This window comes from Xiphophorus maculatus, chromosome 6, assembly GCF_002775205.1.
Source record: "Xiphophorus maculatus strain JP 163 A chromosome 6, X_maculatus-5.0-male, whole genome shotgun sequence".
NCBI classification, from domain to species: Eukaryota; Metazoa; Chordata; class Actinopteri; order Cyprinodontiformes; family Poeciliidae; genus Xiphophorus; species Xiphophorus maculatus.
The window spans coordinates 20,072,665-20,091,524 of NC_036448.1; the positions used below are offsets into that span (position 1 = coordinate 20,072,665).

At 37.0% G+C, this 18,860-nt stretch overlaps 3 protein-coding genes across 6 annotated transcripts; all 3 read left to right on the forward strand.

Annotated features, from left to right (window-relative positions):
* The first annotated feature begins 321 nt into the window (after positions 1 to 321).
* Positions 322 to 5,629, forward strand: LOC102232969 (mucolipin-3-like). Of its 2 annotated transcripts, XM_023335910.1 has the most exons (13): positions 322 to 392; positions 928 to 1,153; positions 1,236 to 1,403; positions 1,480 to 1,633; positions 2,346 to 2,427; positions 2,501 to 2,597; positions 2,851 to 2,950; positions 3,065 to 3,177; positions 3,629 to 3,778; positions 3,874 to 3,975; positions 4,048 to 4,170; positions 4,270 to 4,476; positions 4,579 to 5,629. In XM_023335910.1, the coding sequence occupies exons 2-13, from the start codon at positions 932 to 934 to the stop codon at positions 4,702 to 4,704; spliced, it is 1,644 nt and encodes a 547-aa protein (XP_023191678.1). In that variant the 5' UTR covers positions 322 to 392; positions 928 to 931; the 3' UTR covers positions 4,705 to 5,629. The 2 variants fall into 2 exon arrangements, with proteins under 2 accessions (XP_023191678.1, XP_014324587.1); XM_014469101.2 differs by having other exon boundaries at positions 3,874 to 4,170.
* Positions 5,630 to 6,251: 622 nt separating this feature from the next.
* Positions 6,252 to 15,616, forward strand: LOC102220324 (afadin- and alpha-actinin-binding protein-like). 3 transcript variants are annotated; one of them, XM_023335933.1, is made up of 14 exons: positions 6,252 to 6,347; positions 8,836 to 8,973; positions 9,167 to 9,327; positions 9,985 to 10,191; positions 10,814 to 10,924; positions 10,996 to 11,131; positions 11,216 to 11,291; positions 11,376 to 11,556; positions 11,950 to 12,091; positions 12,811 to 12,947; positions 13,033 to 13,206; positions 13,285 to 13,402; positions 14,735 to 14,888; positions 15,005 to 15,616. In XM_023335933.1, the coding sequence occupies exons 2-14, from the start codon at positions 8,940 to 8,942 to the stop codon at positions 15,144 to 15,146; spliced, it is 1,773 nt and encodes a 590-aa protein (XP_023191701.1). In that variant the 5' UTR covers positions 6,252 to 6,347; positions 8,836 to 8,939; the 3' UTR covers positions 15,147 to 15,616. The 3 variants fall into 3 exon arrangements, with proteins under 3 accessions (XP_023191701.1, XP_023191702.1, XP_023191703.1); XM_023335934.1 differs by having other exon boundaries at positions 9,170 to 9,327; XM_023335935.1 differs by lacking the exons at positions 14,735 to 14,888; positions 15,005 to 15,616 and adding an exon at positions 14,093 to 14,685.
* Positions 15,557 to 18,124, forward strand: LOC102220588 (guanine nucleotide-binding protein G(I)/G(S)/G(O) subunit gamma-5-like). Its single transcript, XM_005799952.3, has 3 exons — positions 15,557 to 15,715; positions 17,576 to 17,718; positions 17,867 to 18,124. Exons 1-2 carry the CDS (start codon positions 15,635 to 15,637, stop codon positions 17,699 to 17,701), a joined length of 207 nt encoding a protein of 68 aa, XP_005800009.1. The 5' UTR covers positions 15,557 to 15,634; the 3' UTR covers positions 17,702 to 17,718; positions 17,867 to 18,124.
* Positions 18,125 to 18,860: the final 736 nt, after the last annotated feature.

The window sequence follows — 18,860 nt, forward strand, 5'->3', positions numbered from 1 at the left end:
ATTCCTTTATGATGCAAAAAGCTGAAAAGAACAAAAAAAAATGAACGGAAGAAAAATGTGCCAAACTAAAATAATGCAAAATATTTATTTATTTTTTGTACATCTCAAAATGTGTTTATTATGTTTTTGATAGTTTAGATTTGGGGTATTATGGTTACTTTATTTAATTTTAAAAATTTCTCCAACCTGTACTTGGTTAGTTTCTGGTTGTGCTGCGTCTGACACTGGAAACCTTTTTTTGTGTGTGTTGTGGAAAAACTGGAACAACACAGAGGAATGACAGTCACTGCGGTGAAGACTGCTGTGACGCACTGTGACAAGCTGCTTTTTAAAAATCACACATAAGCCCCACTGGAAGGACGATTGCTCTCTGGATCGTTGGTTCTCATCAGGTATTGCAGGTCAACTTTATGTTTTTATTCAGATTATTCTGTAGACATATTAATAATATTCGATAGATAATTAACTATCACTGGTAAAAATACATAGAAATAAGTCACAACTGCAAGCTTTATTGGGTTCCATAGCTTTCAATCTTTTTTGCTTGTTGTAACAAGTTTTAAGCCAAATGTACATTTATCAGTAAAATTATAAATCAACACATTTTTTAAAGAAGCTTTTAAAATTTGTACTTTAGCTTTCTCCTTTGAGTTTCTGTCTGTGCTGCAATGATCCACCATGACACTAAATTAAACATAAGACATCTGTCGCTATATGTTTATGTTTATAGTATATGTTAAATGTTCTTATGAAGAAAGTTTATGTTTCTGATGAAGAAACATAAACCTTCAGCCAAGACAACAACATGTAGCAAAACCAGCTAGATAAACATCAGAATGACTGGAATGGCTGATAAGGGTTCCTTAAAATTTACAGTGTACTCTGTGCTTTGCGGTCTACTTCTCTGGTTTATCTGACGCTCTCCAGTTTAATGGAGGAATCTGAGCAGCTGTTTACCCAGAGGTCAGAAGGGAAGAGGCCCAACGGACACTGCAGATGGAGCACTCACTCCCTGGATTCAAAGGCAGTGGAGGATTTCAGGAGGAGGCTGAAGTACTTTTTTATGAATCCATGCGAGAAGTACAGAGCCAGGGGTCGGAAACCATGGAAACTCATGTTGCAAATATTGAAAATTGTCATCATCACAGCACAGGTGGTGTAACATATTTTCTAGTTTTGTTGTTTTGGTCAACTGGCATAGATCTGTTGCTCATCTTCCTGTCTCATTATTACAGCTGGTCTTCTTTGGCCTGAGCAATGAAATGATGGCTACATTCAAAGAGGACAATCTAATGACATTTGAACACCTGTTCCTGAAAGGATTCAAGGACCACTGGCAGGGAAACTACGTTCTTTATACTAAAGCCGACCTGTATGATCATATCTACCACATCATCAACACGGTACATGAATATGAAAAAATGCTTGTTTTTTTTTTGTAACATTGTATTAACATTGTGTTCCACTCCTTTTTTTCAGTACGCCAATCTTCAGAACCTGACTTTAGGAAATCATGCGTATGGGAAGATTGATGGCAAGTACACCCCGCTGTCCGTCTGTCAACTGCTTTACAAAAACAGCACCATTGATCCAGAGAGAGACACCTTCCACATTGATCCACACATTGATGAAGGTACAGAAATCAGACCTGCTGCAGGTTCAGTTCTTTTGCAGAACATTTAGAACCTTGCAGAATTACTCTAGCCATTGCACTGTTTTTTTTACACAACAATCACAAGAACAGAGCATTTTGCAGTGATTTTATATGGCATACCAATTGCTACATAAAGTAGCAAGTAATTTGAAAAGTAGGAGTAGCATGATAGACAGTTTCAAAAATTATTTCTAAGAAAAACTGGAAAGTGTTGCATGCATTTGTAATGTTATTTTTGCCCTAATCTTGGCAAAAATAATTCAAGCTTAATCAGACTGAATATGAAAAACAATTTTCAAGCTTTATCCCAGACAGAAGTCTAAATTGAAGTCTGGACTTTGATTGGGACATTCTAGCACATAAATATGTACTGGTTTTTAGTAGTCTATTGTTTTCTAATGCTACTGTTTGCTATGTCCCTAACATAACTTATAACAAACATCAAAAAGGCTTTCTTTTATTAATCATCTTTCTATTTGCCAATCTTCGTTAAGGGTCAGGCATGTGGAGTGTTTTTATAAAAATCTGACTCAAAGTCAAGACTGGAAAATAATCATAATGTGCCGTTTCATGTGACATAAAAAGAGGAAATAACATATTTAGTTACTGTAAATTAGTGTTGAATTCTTATCCTTATTCCACTGCTGTGCTAGCTAATGACATCTTTAAACACATTCATCCTCCCCTTCAGAGTGTATTTCCGTATTCCCGCCGACATCTCTTGACAATACTAATCTGGAAAAAAACATCAACTTCTCTGTAGATTTCAAAAGGTAGGAAACTCAAAGCTGATGTTAAACCAGCTGACAGCAGTGATGTCTGCTGATTGCAAGTCTGTGTGTTCAGGCTCGTGTCAGTTAACATCAACTTCACTCTGAAAACCATCAATCTGCAGACTGTGAGGCATCATGAGCTACCAGACTGCTACGGCTTCCACATAAAGGTTGGTGAGAACATCTGATAACCGAAATACCATCATATAGGAAATGTTAGGAGTCTAGACCGATCTACAGACAAAGCAATGAATTTTACATTTACCTTATTTTTAAAAAATCTTCTTAAAAACTTCATCGCTTTTAATCATTAGCATTTTTTGTGTTTTATAGTTGCATTTTATGAATTAATGATTGAATTAGTGAGTTAATTAAAACTTTAAGCATGTCCCACAACTTTTCAGTATTTTTCCTCACACACAGATCATATTTGATAACCGTGCACACAGTGGAAAGATAAAAGTGGTTGTCAAAAATGATGTTCAAATTCATGAGTGCAAAGACTATAACGTGAGAGACGCCTGTAAGTTTTTACCCACAACTTATGAAATAAAATGCTTACGTTGCTTATTTAGGATGCAGAATAATACATAAAGTAGGAATAAATTACCTGAAAACTGTGGCTCTGGTTTTGCAGCTGGGAAAATTGATTATCTCGTCTTGATGTTTGATTCCTTGGTCATCTTCGCCTGTGTTGCCTCCCTCATTCTCTGCACGCGATCTATTGTCAAGGGCATTCAACTCCAGTTTGTAAGTTAAAGAAAGTTGATCTACCTGCAATGTTTGCTGCTGTAAAGCTCAGTCATAGTATTAATTGAACAAAACTCACAGTTAAAATCCCAGCAATGTTTAGCACCATATTAATAGGGATGATGGTAAGACAGATTGAATAAATGAGTCTTATTTATACACAAAGAAACACATGGGTTACTAATTAAAATGTCTAGACACTCTGATCAATCTAAAAAGATAAATAATAATTTCCAAAAATACTTTTGTTGTACATCTTTTATAGGAATTGGTAGGGGTAGTAGTAAGTGCACCACAATTTTGTTATGAAAAAGTATTTTTATATATCTTTGCTAGAATCTGCAGTAAGTTTTGAGGGCATTGTATTAGATTAAAAGACAAGCTCATTAGAAAAAAAAATTCCATTAATATTTTTTTTCTTTCTAACAGTGTACTATTTTCTTGTATCCAGGAGTTCAAAATTTTCTTCCACACCCACTTCAATAAATTGGTGACTTGGTCAGAACGTATGGAGTTTGTGAATGTCTGGTATATATTTATTAACATCAGTGACACGCTAACCATCACTGGGTCAGTGATAAAAATAGGAATACAAACCAAGGTTTGCTTGAACTTTATTGTTACATATTATGAGCATTTGTTAGAAACTTTCAAAGAGGGGTTCACAAACCTTTATTGCAACTTTTCACTCTATAGTTCCTGACCAACTATGATGTCTGCAGCATCTTACTTGGAACAGCCACCATGCTGGTGTGGATTGGTGTTATTCGCTACCTTGGTTACTTCAAGAAATACAATGTAAGAGCCTTCTCCTCAGTTCTGGATAATATATTTTGTCCAGAGAACCTAAGACAACTCACTTCCGTTCAGATCCTAATCCTAACCCTGAGGGCTGCCTTTCCTAACGTTATCCGGTTTTGCTGTTGCGCTGCCATGATCTACCTCGGGTATTGCTTCTGTGGTTGGATTGTCCTTGGACCTTATCATGACAAGGTAGGAATAATTCACTTTATGAGTGTGATGACTGGGCCTGATCTTCAATTAATCACCAGATTATTATCCAAAAACTATTTTATTGTTTTCATTTTTCAGTTCAGAACATTTAACAAAGTGACAGAGTGCCTCTTCTCTCTCATTAACGGAGACGACATGTTTGGCACCTTCCTTAATATGAGAGACAAGAGCTACATGGTGTGGCTTTTCAGCAGAATCTATCTATACACCTTCACATCTCTCTTCATCTACATGGTGCTCAGCCTGTTCATCGCCCTCATCACAGACACCTACGAAACCATCAAAGTCTGTTTCTGCTGATATTTTGTAAATAGATTGTAAATGTACATTGACATTAAGGTCTATTTTCATGTGACATGCTCCTGTTTTTTTTGTTTTTTTTGTTAGCATCACCAGAAAGACAGCGCACCAGTGTCCCTGCTTCATGCCTTCATAGCAGAATGCCAGGATCAGCCTGAATTTGGACAATATCTATATGATGAGGAGTCTTCAAGCTGCTGTTTCTCTCCATGAGGCTGGTTTCAAAGAATTGCAAGGATGTAGAGTTAACTTTGAGGACAAAGTTGTTGCATATAAATGTCTTTGGTAGTAGCTGGTGATAAAAATGTCTGAAGGTATTTTTCAAACTGCCCTGTATAATAGTGTAATGCAAAGGAGAAGTTGTTAGATTAGCCGCAGTTTCCTAATTTAGTTGCACAAAGACTTGTTTAGAAACCAGTATAATGATGAATTGTGAAAGGATGCTTGCCGTCTTTGCCATGTTTTAAAAAAAAAGGTATTCTGTATTTTAGTCATACATTTTGGGGTTGTTCAAATTTATGTTTGAGTCAATGTTGACCGCTGTTTTATTCAGCACTCTGCTGTCTTTAATCTCATCAAGTTTATTTAGGGGCTGATTTCTAACAACTTTTTTGGGACCAAAAACGACATCAGGAAACTCTGATCCAACCCCTCATAGACATTTTCAACATTTGTACTGTGTCCCTGTGGAGAGATCTTGCAAGAGATGTTTTAATACTCCATAGCAAGAGGGATTATATAGATGTTGAAGAAAAATGGCCTCAGAATGGAGCATAGAGGAACTTTCTGTGGTCTTTGTTTTCTCTAATTTATAATTACTAAATGACACAAGTTATATTCAAGGTCCTGGTTCTGTTTTCAAGAACCAGGACCTGGACAGGCTAAGAAGTGTAACCACTTTTTTACTTCCTTGGTAAAGTTCACTCTTGGGTTTTAGAAAGAAAGCTCTGACTGATTGTCATACGTCTGATTCAAGAGCAAGCAATGTGACTTTGGGTGAGGGGATCATTAGATTGGTTGGCCAGTTAATATGTGTTTTGTGGAACTTGAGAAAGCTTACAACCATGTCTCTCAAGGCATTTTATTGGCATCTTACACTGGGTATAAGATAGTGAAACAAGTTTTCTCCATAGTTTGATTGTCCCCTAGTTGTATAAATAAATAATACTCATGCATTTATTAATCTGTGTGCTGTCATTTTGTACAGTTCATACACTAAATGTGACATTTACCCCATCACCACAGGGGGGCATTGCAGTTCGTAGAACCACACATAAGGATTAAATGGAGATCATCCATCCATCCATTGTCTGTACCTGCTTATCCACGCAGGATTACAGGCTGGGCTTCATTTAGTGGCCCAAATGAAGATAATATGTACAGTACTTTAAATAGTAAATATTATGTGTTAGATATACATTTTTTATATTTAAGGTGGTTTAGATATAAAGACTATATCCAAGGCTATATCTATATATCCCCAGACTATACAGATATTGTCTGGGGCACCAGATTGTCCGTGAATGTTTGTGCTGTAATATGATGTTATTATACAACACAGCCTTACACCAAAGGTGGCGACTATCTCCTGTCGCCACTAGGGGTCACTGCTGTACATTTCTCCTTTAGACACCTGACAGCATTTTCGTCTGCATAATCATTCACCGCCGCACACGTTTGTCCAATGTACGTCTGGCACACTGGTTGCTTAACTACGTTTCCTCCAATAAGAAAGCAGTTTAGTTGGATGACACCAAAACGATAGTCTCGATAAGAGAGAGAGGAAAAAAACACACAGCTGCTGCAGAAGGCAGAGTGGAACCTGTCGGCTGTTTTCTCCCGTTGGCTGAGTTAAGGTAGTGTTTGTATGTTGTTTAACGCTTCTAGCAGGCTCCAGACTGAATTCGGTTTCAAAGTTGTAGGTTGTTTTTTTTAATGCAATAAGGTCTCAATAATCAAAGTCTCACCACCAAACTTGGGAAGGTTAGTTGACCTATTTCACGCCCTACATGAGTGATTGTGTTTATGATATTAGCAACGAACGAACAAACGAACTTGTTGAAACGGGGACGTTAGCTACCGGTTTAGCGTATAAAATTACAATAATACATCATAACCGCTTGGCCAACTCAAATCTAAAGTCAGGTGAAATGACGCTATTGTTTTTACTTATTAATAGCCTTGCTAACTCATCACTGTTAAACGACTACACGTGTTTAAGTCGTAGTTTAGTCAAGTTAACTGGCCGTGTTACGTTTTGTAACCCACTGTGTTATCTCTGAAGATAAAGTTCTGTGTATGTGTGTGTTTTCTGGCTCAGCTCGATAAGAAAGCAAGTTATTTGAGCAGTAATTGCGCGCATACACTATTATCAGCCAATTTTCTTTGCGTTCCTGAACACCAATGCAAGTTTTCTCGTTTGTTCACACTCACACAATGTACATTGTCGCTGTACACCAATGGGAGTGGCTGTGGTCGTGTCTCTCTGGCTCACCCTAAATTTCCAGGGCATTTTATTTGTGTAATTATTACCCCGAAGGTCTAAAGGTTTAATATCAATTTAAAATAGTTTTTAAAATAACTCGCATGTTCCACTTCTGACTAGTCTTATACACTGATTAAGCATAACTAAAACCGCTGATGGAGAAATGAAGAACTGATTATCTCTCCAGCATGACTCCTGTTAGTGGGTGGGATGCAAAGACGGCAAGTAAAAATGCTCTCAAGGTTGTGTTATTAGGAAAAGTTGGTAATCATACAGCTTTGAGAGAGTTTTCTGCTTCCCATTCTTCAGTCTTGAACCTACAAAAACTAAGTAAACAGGTCTGGTTGATTATTGTCTAGGCTCAAGATTATTATTTTTTTTTGACCATTATTAAGATTTTACCTTCTATTGTGCATGCTTTGCTTATCTGGGGAACACATTACACCCCATACATTACATGCCATAGTACATCAACCAAGATGTACTATGGCAGAAAGGGTAAGCCAGGAGAAGCAGTGTGATGTTTTGGTTCAGGTTGTTTTTAGAAAGCCTTGAGATGTTCTAAAGAATGTAAGCATCCATGTATGTATGCATGGATGCTTGCATAATGCGACATATACGTTATTAATAGGTAATATATTTGTTAAAATATTCAATATACTAAATATTTACTAAACTCTGATCCAGAGATGCTGGGAGATGTAGGCAGAGGAAAAGCTTTAGCCACTCAACTTCTCACAGTGAGCTAAGCAAGGTGAGTGGCATCAACTAAATCACCGTCTCTGGTAACCAAGCAACAACCTGAAAGTTGAGTAACTTTTGCAGCAGGAGGTTGAGGTTTTGCTATCATGCTTCTTCATAACTTCTTAAAAATAAAAAGTGGCATGGAGTGAAAACTGTGGATAAAACAGGAAAGGTAGCTCTCAGTGTGGCAGTATTTCAGATATTTAAAACAAACAAAAAAAACTGATCAGTAATTGTCCATCAACAATTATTGATATTGTCCAGCCCTGTGTGTTTGTTACTTTGACAATTTCCGCCTACCTAAGCAAACTGCAGATGGTCTCTCATGGAAACTGTATTCTGTGATGGTTGTGCCCTTGTTGGACTTGATAATGTGCATAAAGAAAAATGTTCATACTGTTGCACAAAGAAATTATTGTTCAGGAATGCTTAGAGGAGCACAAAGAGAGTTTCAGGTGTTGAGTTGGCCTCTTGTTTTCCCTTATTTTATTTGAGCACCTATGAGACACTGTGGACAAATGGAGCCCATCTTGCAAGTTGGATGATTTAAAGCACAGGTGTCAAACTCCAGGCCTGGAGGGCCACTGCCCTGAAACTTTTAGATGTGCCTCTGCTGCACCACACCTGAATAGAATAATTAGGGCATTAGCAAGGCTCTGGAGAACTTATCTACTCAAGAAGGATGTAATTAGGCCATTTCATTCCAGTGTTTTGTACCTGTGGCACATCTAAAAACTGCAGGACAGTGGCCCTTGAGGACTGGAGTTTGACACCCCTGACTTAAAGGATCTACTGCTAACTGTCGCTGTAAACCAGTGGGAGTGGTTGTGGTCACATCCCCCCACTTGTTGAGGCTCTTTTGGCAACTACGGATCAACACTGTTGGGCAAGTGGTTATGTTATGCGTGATTGGTGCGTTATTCCTTCTAAACCCTCTCTTCAGAATAAAATCAACCTATCCCTTTGCCATTTAAATACCAAGGGCTGACATGAGATTGTACTCCAATCTCAGTATAAAACCCCCTTCCAGGGAAATCTGTCAGATAATCCTGTGTGGCTGAAGCATCAGCACAGATTATTGCTGGTCCGTCTAATGGTTTGAAGCTGTTTTGCAGGGCTTTGGTCCAGTGAGATCTTTTGATCGACCGCCTGACTGCTCATCTATCTCAGTGCTGATAACTCATGACCTCACATCCACGGGTCCTAACGTTTCTGTTCAATGGGGGAGTGGAGAGCAACTAATGCATATATGGGTAAGTTTCTTTAATGTGCTGCAGTATTTCAGGAATAGACAGGCCCATTTGCCTGTTCTTTTTTTTTTTTTTTGGTGTTCTGCTTTAGGTGACCCACATTTTTGTTCTTTTTTATAGAATCAACCCAGTTGATAGGAGAAGGCACAATAGATGCAGTGTACTAACTATTTCTATGTTTTCTCTCTGTTCTCAGAAGACCCTGAGATCTCAAGCATATCACATGTGACGATGTCTCCCTCAAGACATAATCATGTGCCGGTGTACTCTTTGCCCTTGTTCAGAAGCTCCTACAGTGTAATGAGTGCCTTTTGCACTGAAGATAATGTACCTCAGAGCATTTCATACCTAAATCAGGTATGAAAATGTCAAGGTTCAGTGTGTTTTGTGATTAAGGTTCAATTAACATTAAGATCCCACAAAGAGGGAATTTCTAATTTTCAAGGTGACAAACCAGTTTCAAAGTGTCACAATTTAAATGAAAGTTACAAAATGTTTTTCTTAAAAATCTGGTAGATGGGCTAAGACCTAACACAGTTCACTACCAATAAAAGGCAAAAGTAAGCCATTGCACATTTTCACACAGTATTTAGGAATATATATGAATTTCATCCAACTTGATCAGACCTTTTAAATGGTATTAGGCCTCAAAATACTTGAGTCCTATGGAAAATGTTTTGCAATAAACTGCAAATATCATTTATTTTTGGCTGCTTTAAGAAAATCCATCTTAGATTTCTATCTAAGGTGCAGGCGCAATAGTTTGGGAGTATGAATTTATGACATAATACAAGAGATGCTTAAACCTGCTTTCAAACAACAAATTGTACATCAGCAAAGAAAACTGTAAAAATCTATTCTTTTGGATACTACTACTACTCTTTGGATAATTCTTTTGAAACTTCTCAAAGTTTAGTCGAGGCCTCCCAATAAAGTTTGACCTCTGAGCACTAATTTATGAAACAAACGATCGATCATTTAATGATGCATTAAGGAACTCGTTTATCTTTCCAGGAGCTTGCCGTGCTCGGCCTCTCCATGTGTATTGAGGCCAGCTCATCAGAGGGAGCGAGCCTAAAAGCGGTGCCAGTTCTAAATGCCATGCATGAATTGCTCCAAATTCATAAACGAAATATGTGCGCTTTAGAGGAGATGGAGAAGGAACAGTTGAAGAAGCTGAGCACCTTAGAGCATATTCAGATAAGCAATTCCAGACTAAAGGCAAGTATGTATGGAACCTCCATTAATTTGACCTTCTACATGTGCATACACAGATTTGAAATGACTTGTAATTATTCACAATCAGTCACAACATGTTCATGGCTTAAACTTTTTTGCTTTTGCATTTGACATTGCCTAGCCGTTGATCCCTTTGTTAGTTTTGCAACAGTGTCTTATTCTGAAAATGTTTGGGGGGAAATTATAGAATTTATTTTTTGTAATGGCTTCTTGAGACATGGTGAACATGGTAGTGTTTCTGAGTTGGCCTCTCTGTGTCGAGTCAGAGTAATAAGCTGATGGACTGAAAGGCAGAGCCAGAACTAAGGAGCTCAATTGGGTTTATCAGGCCTGATCCACTTGTTGAAAATGTGCTTTTGTTTATTCATCCAGTGAGCTAAGAAACCAGATGTTCACGGACTCAGTCAAGGTCTTTCAGAGTTGACTCAAGACTTGTCAGTTTGACGTTGTGTTAAACCGTTTTGTGAGCAACTTGTCTATTGTTTAGTTGGAGCTACTGCTTAGTTTTTAAATTGCACAAACCAGTTTTAGGGCGGAGGCTTTTGGCTTGAGAAAGAGCTCTTGTAGCATTACCCATATTGTTTTGTTTCTGATTTTTCTTCAGGATCAGTTGGAGTTGTCAATGAGGGAGAAGTCGGGACTGCATGAGACAGAGAGGCAACTTCAACTAAAAATAAAAACTCTACAGAGCTGCCTAAAGACTGAAAAAGAGGAGGTACTGTTGAACATTATGGCGTGCTTTTAGTAGTGAAAGCCTGACCAGGTTGTCTCCTCAAATCTCGACAGGTTCAGAAGCTCCAAAGCATTATTGCTAGTCGTGCCTCTCAATATAGTCATGATGCCAAGAGAAAAGAGAGGGAAGCTGCAAAACTGAAGGAACGCCTCAGTCGGCTATTGATTGACAGAAAAGAAAAGAAACTAGGTAAATCTGCTAATCTTTAAGGAATTGTGTGTTTAAAACTTTAAATCCAGGAACAATTAGTGCTTTATTTTTATTTTTTCATAGCTATTGATGTTCTGAATAGCTTGGGGCGATCAGATGGAAAAAGGAGTATGTGGAAGACGGCAAAATTGTCAGCAAGGTATTGTAGAAACCAAATCCCAAATAACTGTTTTATTTGTGGGACATCTGTAGCCTAATTGCATGCACAACTGTCATTCTGCAGCCATGAGAGCGAGATGTATAAAGCGTTGCTCGGAGACTACGAGACAAGTCGGAAGGCTTTGATTTTGGAAAATGCCGAGCTTAAAAAAGTCCTCCAGCAGATGAAGAAGGAAATGATGCACATTCTGGCTCCACGGCAGCAGTCCACCAGCGGGGCCGCTGCTGATGACAGCCAGGAACAGGTTTGTAAACCAAACATTTGTGGAACCCATTTCACCTGGTAGAAAAGGTGTGACCATGTCAGGATTATAGGCTACCCTACTTTTACACATCTTCATGGGAGCGATATCAGAGCTTTGTGATGTTTCAAAACATTGACTTTGTTTTCCTTGAGACACTTCTAACTAATTTTGGTCCATTGTTCATCTGGGAGACCCATTTCTACCTGAGCTTTAAATATTACTTCAATATTACCACACTTCTTTCCCTCATGATGCCGTCTAGGTTGAAAAGCACACCAGTTTTTTAAATTTTTTTATGCAGTGTATGTAAGCGTCTGATTTTTACTATAATTTCTCAAAAACTAAATCAATGCTATTGTCTGGTTTTACCTGATTTGCTTTGTTTTATTCAAGGTTGAGTCGGATGAAGAGAAAGCAGGGAACGCAAGCAGGGAAGCGTTGGACCATTCTTGTGAACTTGCCAGGGAGCAACTCCTCAACAGCATCCGCCAGCAGTGGAGGAAACTGAGAAACCATGTAGAAAAATTAGACCAAGGTACAAGTGTTGCTATATCATTTTCTCTATGCTGCATAATCTTTTTTCACCATATTTAGATTTATTTTGTCTTGCATTTTTTTTTTGCTGTTTAGAATGTGAAAATCTTTTTTCATTGTCATGCAAATGTTTTAGTGACCTTGAAACTTTAAAGTAACAACCACAAGCTACAATGTATTTTTTGACAAGCATAAAGTAGTGCACCATTTTTAAGTGGTGCACTACTTAAAAATGTAGTGCACCACATTTAAGTGGGCTCTAATGACTTGATGTGCAAATTGCTTTATACTTTAGTAGCTGAGATGCTAAAGCTCATGTAGAGTAGTGAGGATGTTGTTTTTCATATTAAAAAATGTGCATTTGAGGATTCATATTTTGTCGAGTTGATACTTTTCAAAAACCACAATTTTCTGCAGTCTCAGCCACTAGTTGTATGATATATATCTACAACTTTTATTTAGTGACTGTTTTTTTTTAACCCATTCTTTGAATAATAACTTAAGGTCAAATCCTCAAGTCTTGTCAGAGATTCTTGTTTAGCGCTGGACTTCAACTTTAACACATGAATAGGTTGTGATAGAAAAATTTCTGTTGCTGGCCAGGCTGAGAGTGAAATCATGTCAGATAAAATATAAATGCACACAACCCTGTTTTTAAAGGAGGATAATTGCTTCATGCTAGGAAGGAAATTTTGAATAATTGGTTTTCTGTTGTATTAGCCTCACAGGTGCAGAATCAGATGGAGTCCAACAAAGAGACTATACCTTTGGAAACTCATGAGGATGAGATGGAGAGAATGAGGCAGGAAGTCCAGCAATGCAGGGAGTTCATTCATGCACAGCAGCAACTTCTCCAGGTCAGTATCGGCTAGTTTAAATGCAAGATCAAGTCTGTTAAAGGTGAAGGTTAATGTTTCACTTTTTTTAATTAAAATTTATTAGCAACAACTAAACACATCATTTGATGATGAGACAGCAGCTCTCCTTAACGACTGCTACACGCTAGAGGAAAAGGAGCGTCTCAAAGAAGAATGGAAACTCTTTGAGGAGCAGAAGAAAAACTTTGAGAAGGAAAGAAAAAACTTTACTGAGGCTGCTATTCGATTAGGGCGAGAAGTATGTGTTATCATACATCATTTTAACTTAACTGGTGGAATTACTTTTATTTAATTAAAAATATTTTGTATTCCACAGAAAATGGCCTTTGAGGAAGACCGTGTTGCATGGCTCAAGAATCATTTTTTGAACATAACGCCATTTACAAATCGCAGGAGATACTCCTCATCAGATGGTCAAAGTGCCTTATCAGTTAGTAAGTCTATTTAATAAACATTTTACTTGGAAAAAAAAACTGTCATGGATACAATCATTTAACAAAGTAAGATTTTATATATAAAGTGATAATTGCCTGCTCCATACAGGTTATAAGTATGGTAAAGTGCATAAAAATATCTGAACTGATGTCCTTAAACTTTCAACTAAATTGAAGAAATTATTTTTAAACTGAGTACACGTCGTGTTTCATAGTTTAAATAACAAAATCTAGCATGCATAACTTAAAACTCTCTTAGTTGTGACTTGCTAGTCGTGTCTATGCACCACTCTCACTTTGACCACATTGTCTTCATCACATGTGGTTTTAAGTGTTGTAAAAGTATATTCCAGACACCTTGTGCCATTTCATACCACAATCAAGTAACTGTTGCCTTCAGTAGTTACGACAATGCTGTATATATTGAAAATAACTTGCACTTCAGCAAAAAGAGGCAAGTAGCTAAGCACGGCCTCACTGTTTGAACAAGTTGAGCAACAGCAACGTGCTTTTAATTATATACAATTATTTAAAGGATCTCTAGCAAGTCTGAGCATGTCTATACAAGCACATGTTTTACTTTTAACAGAATGCTAGCAAGGAAAAATTTTAGGAGTGGTCTTGAAGGTATTTCTGTCCATTAATCTCCTAAGAGTTTAATAAAACCTAAGAGTTCATAATTTCTCACAGGGAAACATTTACGCCAGATTTCAGTCTCATCAGGGCCAGTGCAGCTTCACCGAGACCGTCCGTTGCTGAGTTAAGTTTTCAAAGATTTGAGAGGTATGCACAGATTCTAGCTAAGACCCAAGTTAGCTTATTGAATGTAAACTTGATGGGACAGGAGGGAACATGAACAAATGCTGTTTTGATTTTGTTCATGATTTGACCCAGATCTAGTGAGCATCGGTGACACTGGTAAGATTGTATCTCGAGTAGAGCTGCACATCTTATTGGAATACAACAGTCATCATAATGTCACAGTAGCAAAGAACTGTGGATTCGGTAATAATTCACTTCCTGTGTTATTTCAATTGCCACATATTCATGGTCTACAAGTCATTCAAATACTGGGTCATTTAAGTGGGCTCTAATGACTTGATGTGCAAATTGATTTATACTTTAGTAGCTGAGATGCTAAAGCTCATGTAGAGTAGTGAGGATGTTATGCTGAAGGGTAAAGTATTAATTGTTTTTATCCAAATGTTTGGCAATAGTACCCCAATTACAAGTTCTGGTGACATTGTCCTGCCGCAACCTTAAGTCTACGAATATGTAATTACAGATTTCTTCTTTTTGTTTTTTGTTTTGCTCATATTTCTTAAATGGCAGGAAGCGAACCAGAGGTTAGGATGTCTTCTGCAAAAGCAAAGAGGTCCAAGTCGCCAACCTACACTACATTCTCTACACCTAAACCTTCACGAAGTTCTCCCATGCCATCAACAACTGAACTTTACAGGACTCTCTGCCTCCTATCAGACAGCAGGTGATTATGTTTGTGTTTACTATTTTATTAATACTTTGTTTCCTTTCACTATAGCTTAAGCGCTCTTGCTGAATCACAAATTTCTGCATAATCTCACCGGTCTCTTCTAATTTCAGTTGCTCCAAACATTCAAATCGGGGACGCTGGCTTGAGACGAGTACCGTAGAAGATGGACACCCTCAGATCAAGTCTAATCTCCAAGCTCCCACTGATGAAATGAGTATTTTTACTTTTGGCGAAGATCACAATCTCACTTAGTCGGGGTGTCATTGGTGCCTTCCCCACCCCGCTCCCTATTCTGAACACTAGCATTGACTTATTTGCCATGACACAAGTGATGAACTAATTTTCTATTGATACATGGATGATGGATCACTCACCAAAGCTGATTAAATAAGCACTTTATAGAGTTCATTTTTATTTTACAAACTGATCAGCACTGAAATTTTAGATTGTAAGGTATATTTATATATATAGTCAGTTGAATGTATAGAATTTTGAAATACGAAGTTTTAATAAAATGGGGTAAATGAAAGTATAATTTATACTTCTGCCACAATAAAGCTTTTCTTTTCCAAATGTTTAATTTTCTCTGTACTTTGGCGCCCTCTGGCGTCCACAAACGGCAGCAGTAAAACAACCGGAATCCGGATGTTCCCATCTTTTGCCTTTGTTAGAGCATCGTCGCCGCAAGAATCGCTACTATCGTTCTGCTTTGGAGACAAAAACGTACAAACACACAAAGAATGTCCAGCTCTTCTAACTTGACCACTATGAAAAAGGCGGTACAGCAGCTTCGCTTCGAGGCGAGCATAAATAGAGTGAAGGTGAGCAGCAGTTTCGCTGGTTTTTGTGGCGAATGTCTGAGAAGTGTCGCCCGTTACACTGATCCGCTAACACTAGCTAGAGCTTGAAGCTATCGGCCGCATCTAGGCCATGATCAACAGGCACAAGAAGGTAATTTTGCTTAGAGCTGAAATGTAAGGAATGTTTATTTACTTTGAACATGTAAGGAGCAGAGAATGTTGAGGGTTCCTGTTTGTAGTATCAGGAGTTTCTAATGCGTGTTAACTTGTAAGAGGAAAAAATACAGCGCGTATAATTGTTTAAAAAAACCCACTCAAGTTTTCACCATAAATCTTTCACCTGCCTAACACTAAACACAAGGGATCTCTTAGCTGGTCATAAAAGTTGAATATTGACAAAATGTGTTACTTATTTCTATTGCTGTACTATATGATCTTTGCAGAAGCTAACAATAGTAGGGGTACAGGTCCCCCTATATCCCTGGGTAAATAATTTAGACTGGTTAAGATATATATTTTTCTTTTTAAGTAGGGGGTCTGAAAATGCTGCAGTTTAAGAAATCATTTAAATCTTGATTTACAATTTGTGGCAAATGTGTAGGTTGATTTAAGAATGTTTTAAGGTATTAAATATGCAACAAGTATTTGCACTTGTACAGTATTTATTTCCTGGGTGTGTGCAGCAACACCTCAGAATGTTCCCAAAAAGCCTAACCTACAGGGCATCACTGCTCTTAGAGCAGCTTAACTAAACATTGCCAGTTTTACAACGCATAACTTATTTCATGGAGCACTGAGGCAAAAGAACCATGAGATATTTCCATCTGTCAGCACCGCCTCTGTCACATGGTGTGCTTTGCGTTGTCGATACCTGACAGAAATTAACATGCCCCTCCTCTTAAAGCTGCAGTAGGTAACTTATTATATATATATGTATTTTTTTTTCATATTTATTAAAGGTGTCACTTGACACCAAGACATATCTCCTGGTTTTGATTGGTTGTTTCTAATGAGGAGTGGTCCATTTCTGCAGATGGCATTAAAAATACAGGAAGGAGATGGAGGAACATTTTTTTTTTCTTCACAGATTTGTCTCCCACTGTGAGGACATGTTATTTTTAATAAATATGGAAAAAAATTTAAAGCTTTACTGAAGCTTTAAAATTGTAAAGTTAAAGAGTAAGAACACAGAGCAAGAGTTAAAATGGGATTGGTAATAAATTGTACAAGTGTAACATTTTGTTAGAGCTTAATAAACAGGCACTCCCTTTCATTTAGTTAACAAAATATTAAATATATGATCTTTGATCAAATGTTAATGAAGTTGTTGCAATAGATTGATTTTTCTGCTCCTTCTAATAAAAAGCCACATTTGTTTGAGAACTTATTAAATGCAAAGTGACCACTACAATGGGATTTCTTCAGACACTAATGGGGAAATATATCATCAATACTTTTAATGACTTTCTGAAAATAACAAATGCTGCATTTCTATATTCCTAAAGCACCAGGCCCATATAGTGGGAGATGATCTGTTTTCATAGCGATGCTGCAATTCCAGTTGGCTTGTATTCAAACTGATGCAACAGGTTTTCAACTACAAGCTTAAATGACACCCTGCTATTTTTAGTGATGCAGTATTTATTCTACTAGTACAACTCCACCCAAGAGATTAAAAGAGCTTTAAGTATTTGTACAGTTTAACTCATTAGTATCCTGCTATAAGACTCAAATTTATTATTTCTACTTTTAAATTTACTTTTTTTTATTGTAATTTCCCTTTGGGATCAATTAAGTATGTTTTAATTGAATGTAATTTTTCTATTTAATGGCAGTATATGTATTTTTCCATGAAAGACCTGATTCCTTTTTGGTTGTCAGGTTTCCCAGGCAGCTGTGGACCTGCAGCAGTTTTGCTTGCAGAATGCCTTGCAGGACCCTCTGCTCACTGGAGTGTCCTCCAGCACCAACCCCTTCAGGCCGCAGAAAGTCTGCTCCTTTTTGTGAAATTACCCTCTTCATTGGTAAATAGGCCATACATAAGCATGCACAATCACATGTATGACTAATATATCTGTAAAGTAGCTTTAATACTCTGCAATGTTTTTGTAAGTGTTATTTTTTAAAACAAAGTCAATTTACTCTGCCTGTGGTTGTTTCTTTGTCCTGCAGGCCTTCATTTAAACGTTACAGGGAAGTTGACCTCAGCACTGCTCCTCATGCCAAGCCATTATACTGCCACGGGAAGTGTAGAACACATTGAAGTCGAATCAGGAAAATAAATTATTAGGAACATTAGAGTAAAGGAAGTTTTTTTTTTTTTTCATGGCACACTGTGTTTTTTAAGTAATTCATTGTGCCTTTTTGTATCGATCTGTTGTGGTCTTTTTTTTTGCTTTGAACTTTTTGTATTTAAAAATAAAAAAATTCATAACTACAAAGTTTTTTTTTTCTTTGTATTTTAAAATGTAAGCGGTTTGATATGAAAACATTAACAGAGTGAAGGAGCCAACAGAAGATTACAGCTGTGATTTATTGCAAAGATCCTTGACTTTTTTTATTTGGTTATTATAGTAATTATTGGTAATTATTAGAAGCAGAGATTCGAGAAGAGTGAAAATGCAAAAATAGTTTGGATTTTATATCAAATTTATCCAGCATGTAGTAAAGATAAAATAAGGCTACATGCTATATTAAATACAAGTGATGGGATTTCCAATTAACAACACAAGAAACTACTTTGTTAATATTAAAAGTAATGTTTATGGTAGCTTATGTGATTCAAAAAGCTTAAGAGAACAGTAGGGATTTATTTATCACAGGATCATATAATCTTCACATAAATTTCCAGAACTATTTATTTGGTGAGATTTCAATTCCAACAGACACTAAAGTACAACAGATATTAAATTACATTTTGCATGTAAGCAATAGTTTAAAAAAAAAAGTTATATTTGATTTATTTTTTATACTTTAATCTTAAAGTGATCAGTGTTGACTTCCTACTGAAAAAATTATTTGCCATAATTTATGAATTTCTAAATAAAATAAATTTAAAAAATGAAAAAGTCTAGTTCCAGGCTATGCACTTTTTTCATGGATAATATATAATCTTTTATATTTTTTACACCAGATTAAACACATTTTTAACGTGTGTCCAAAAAAC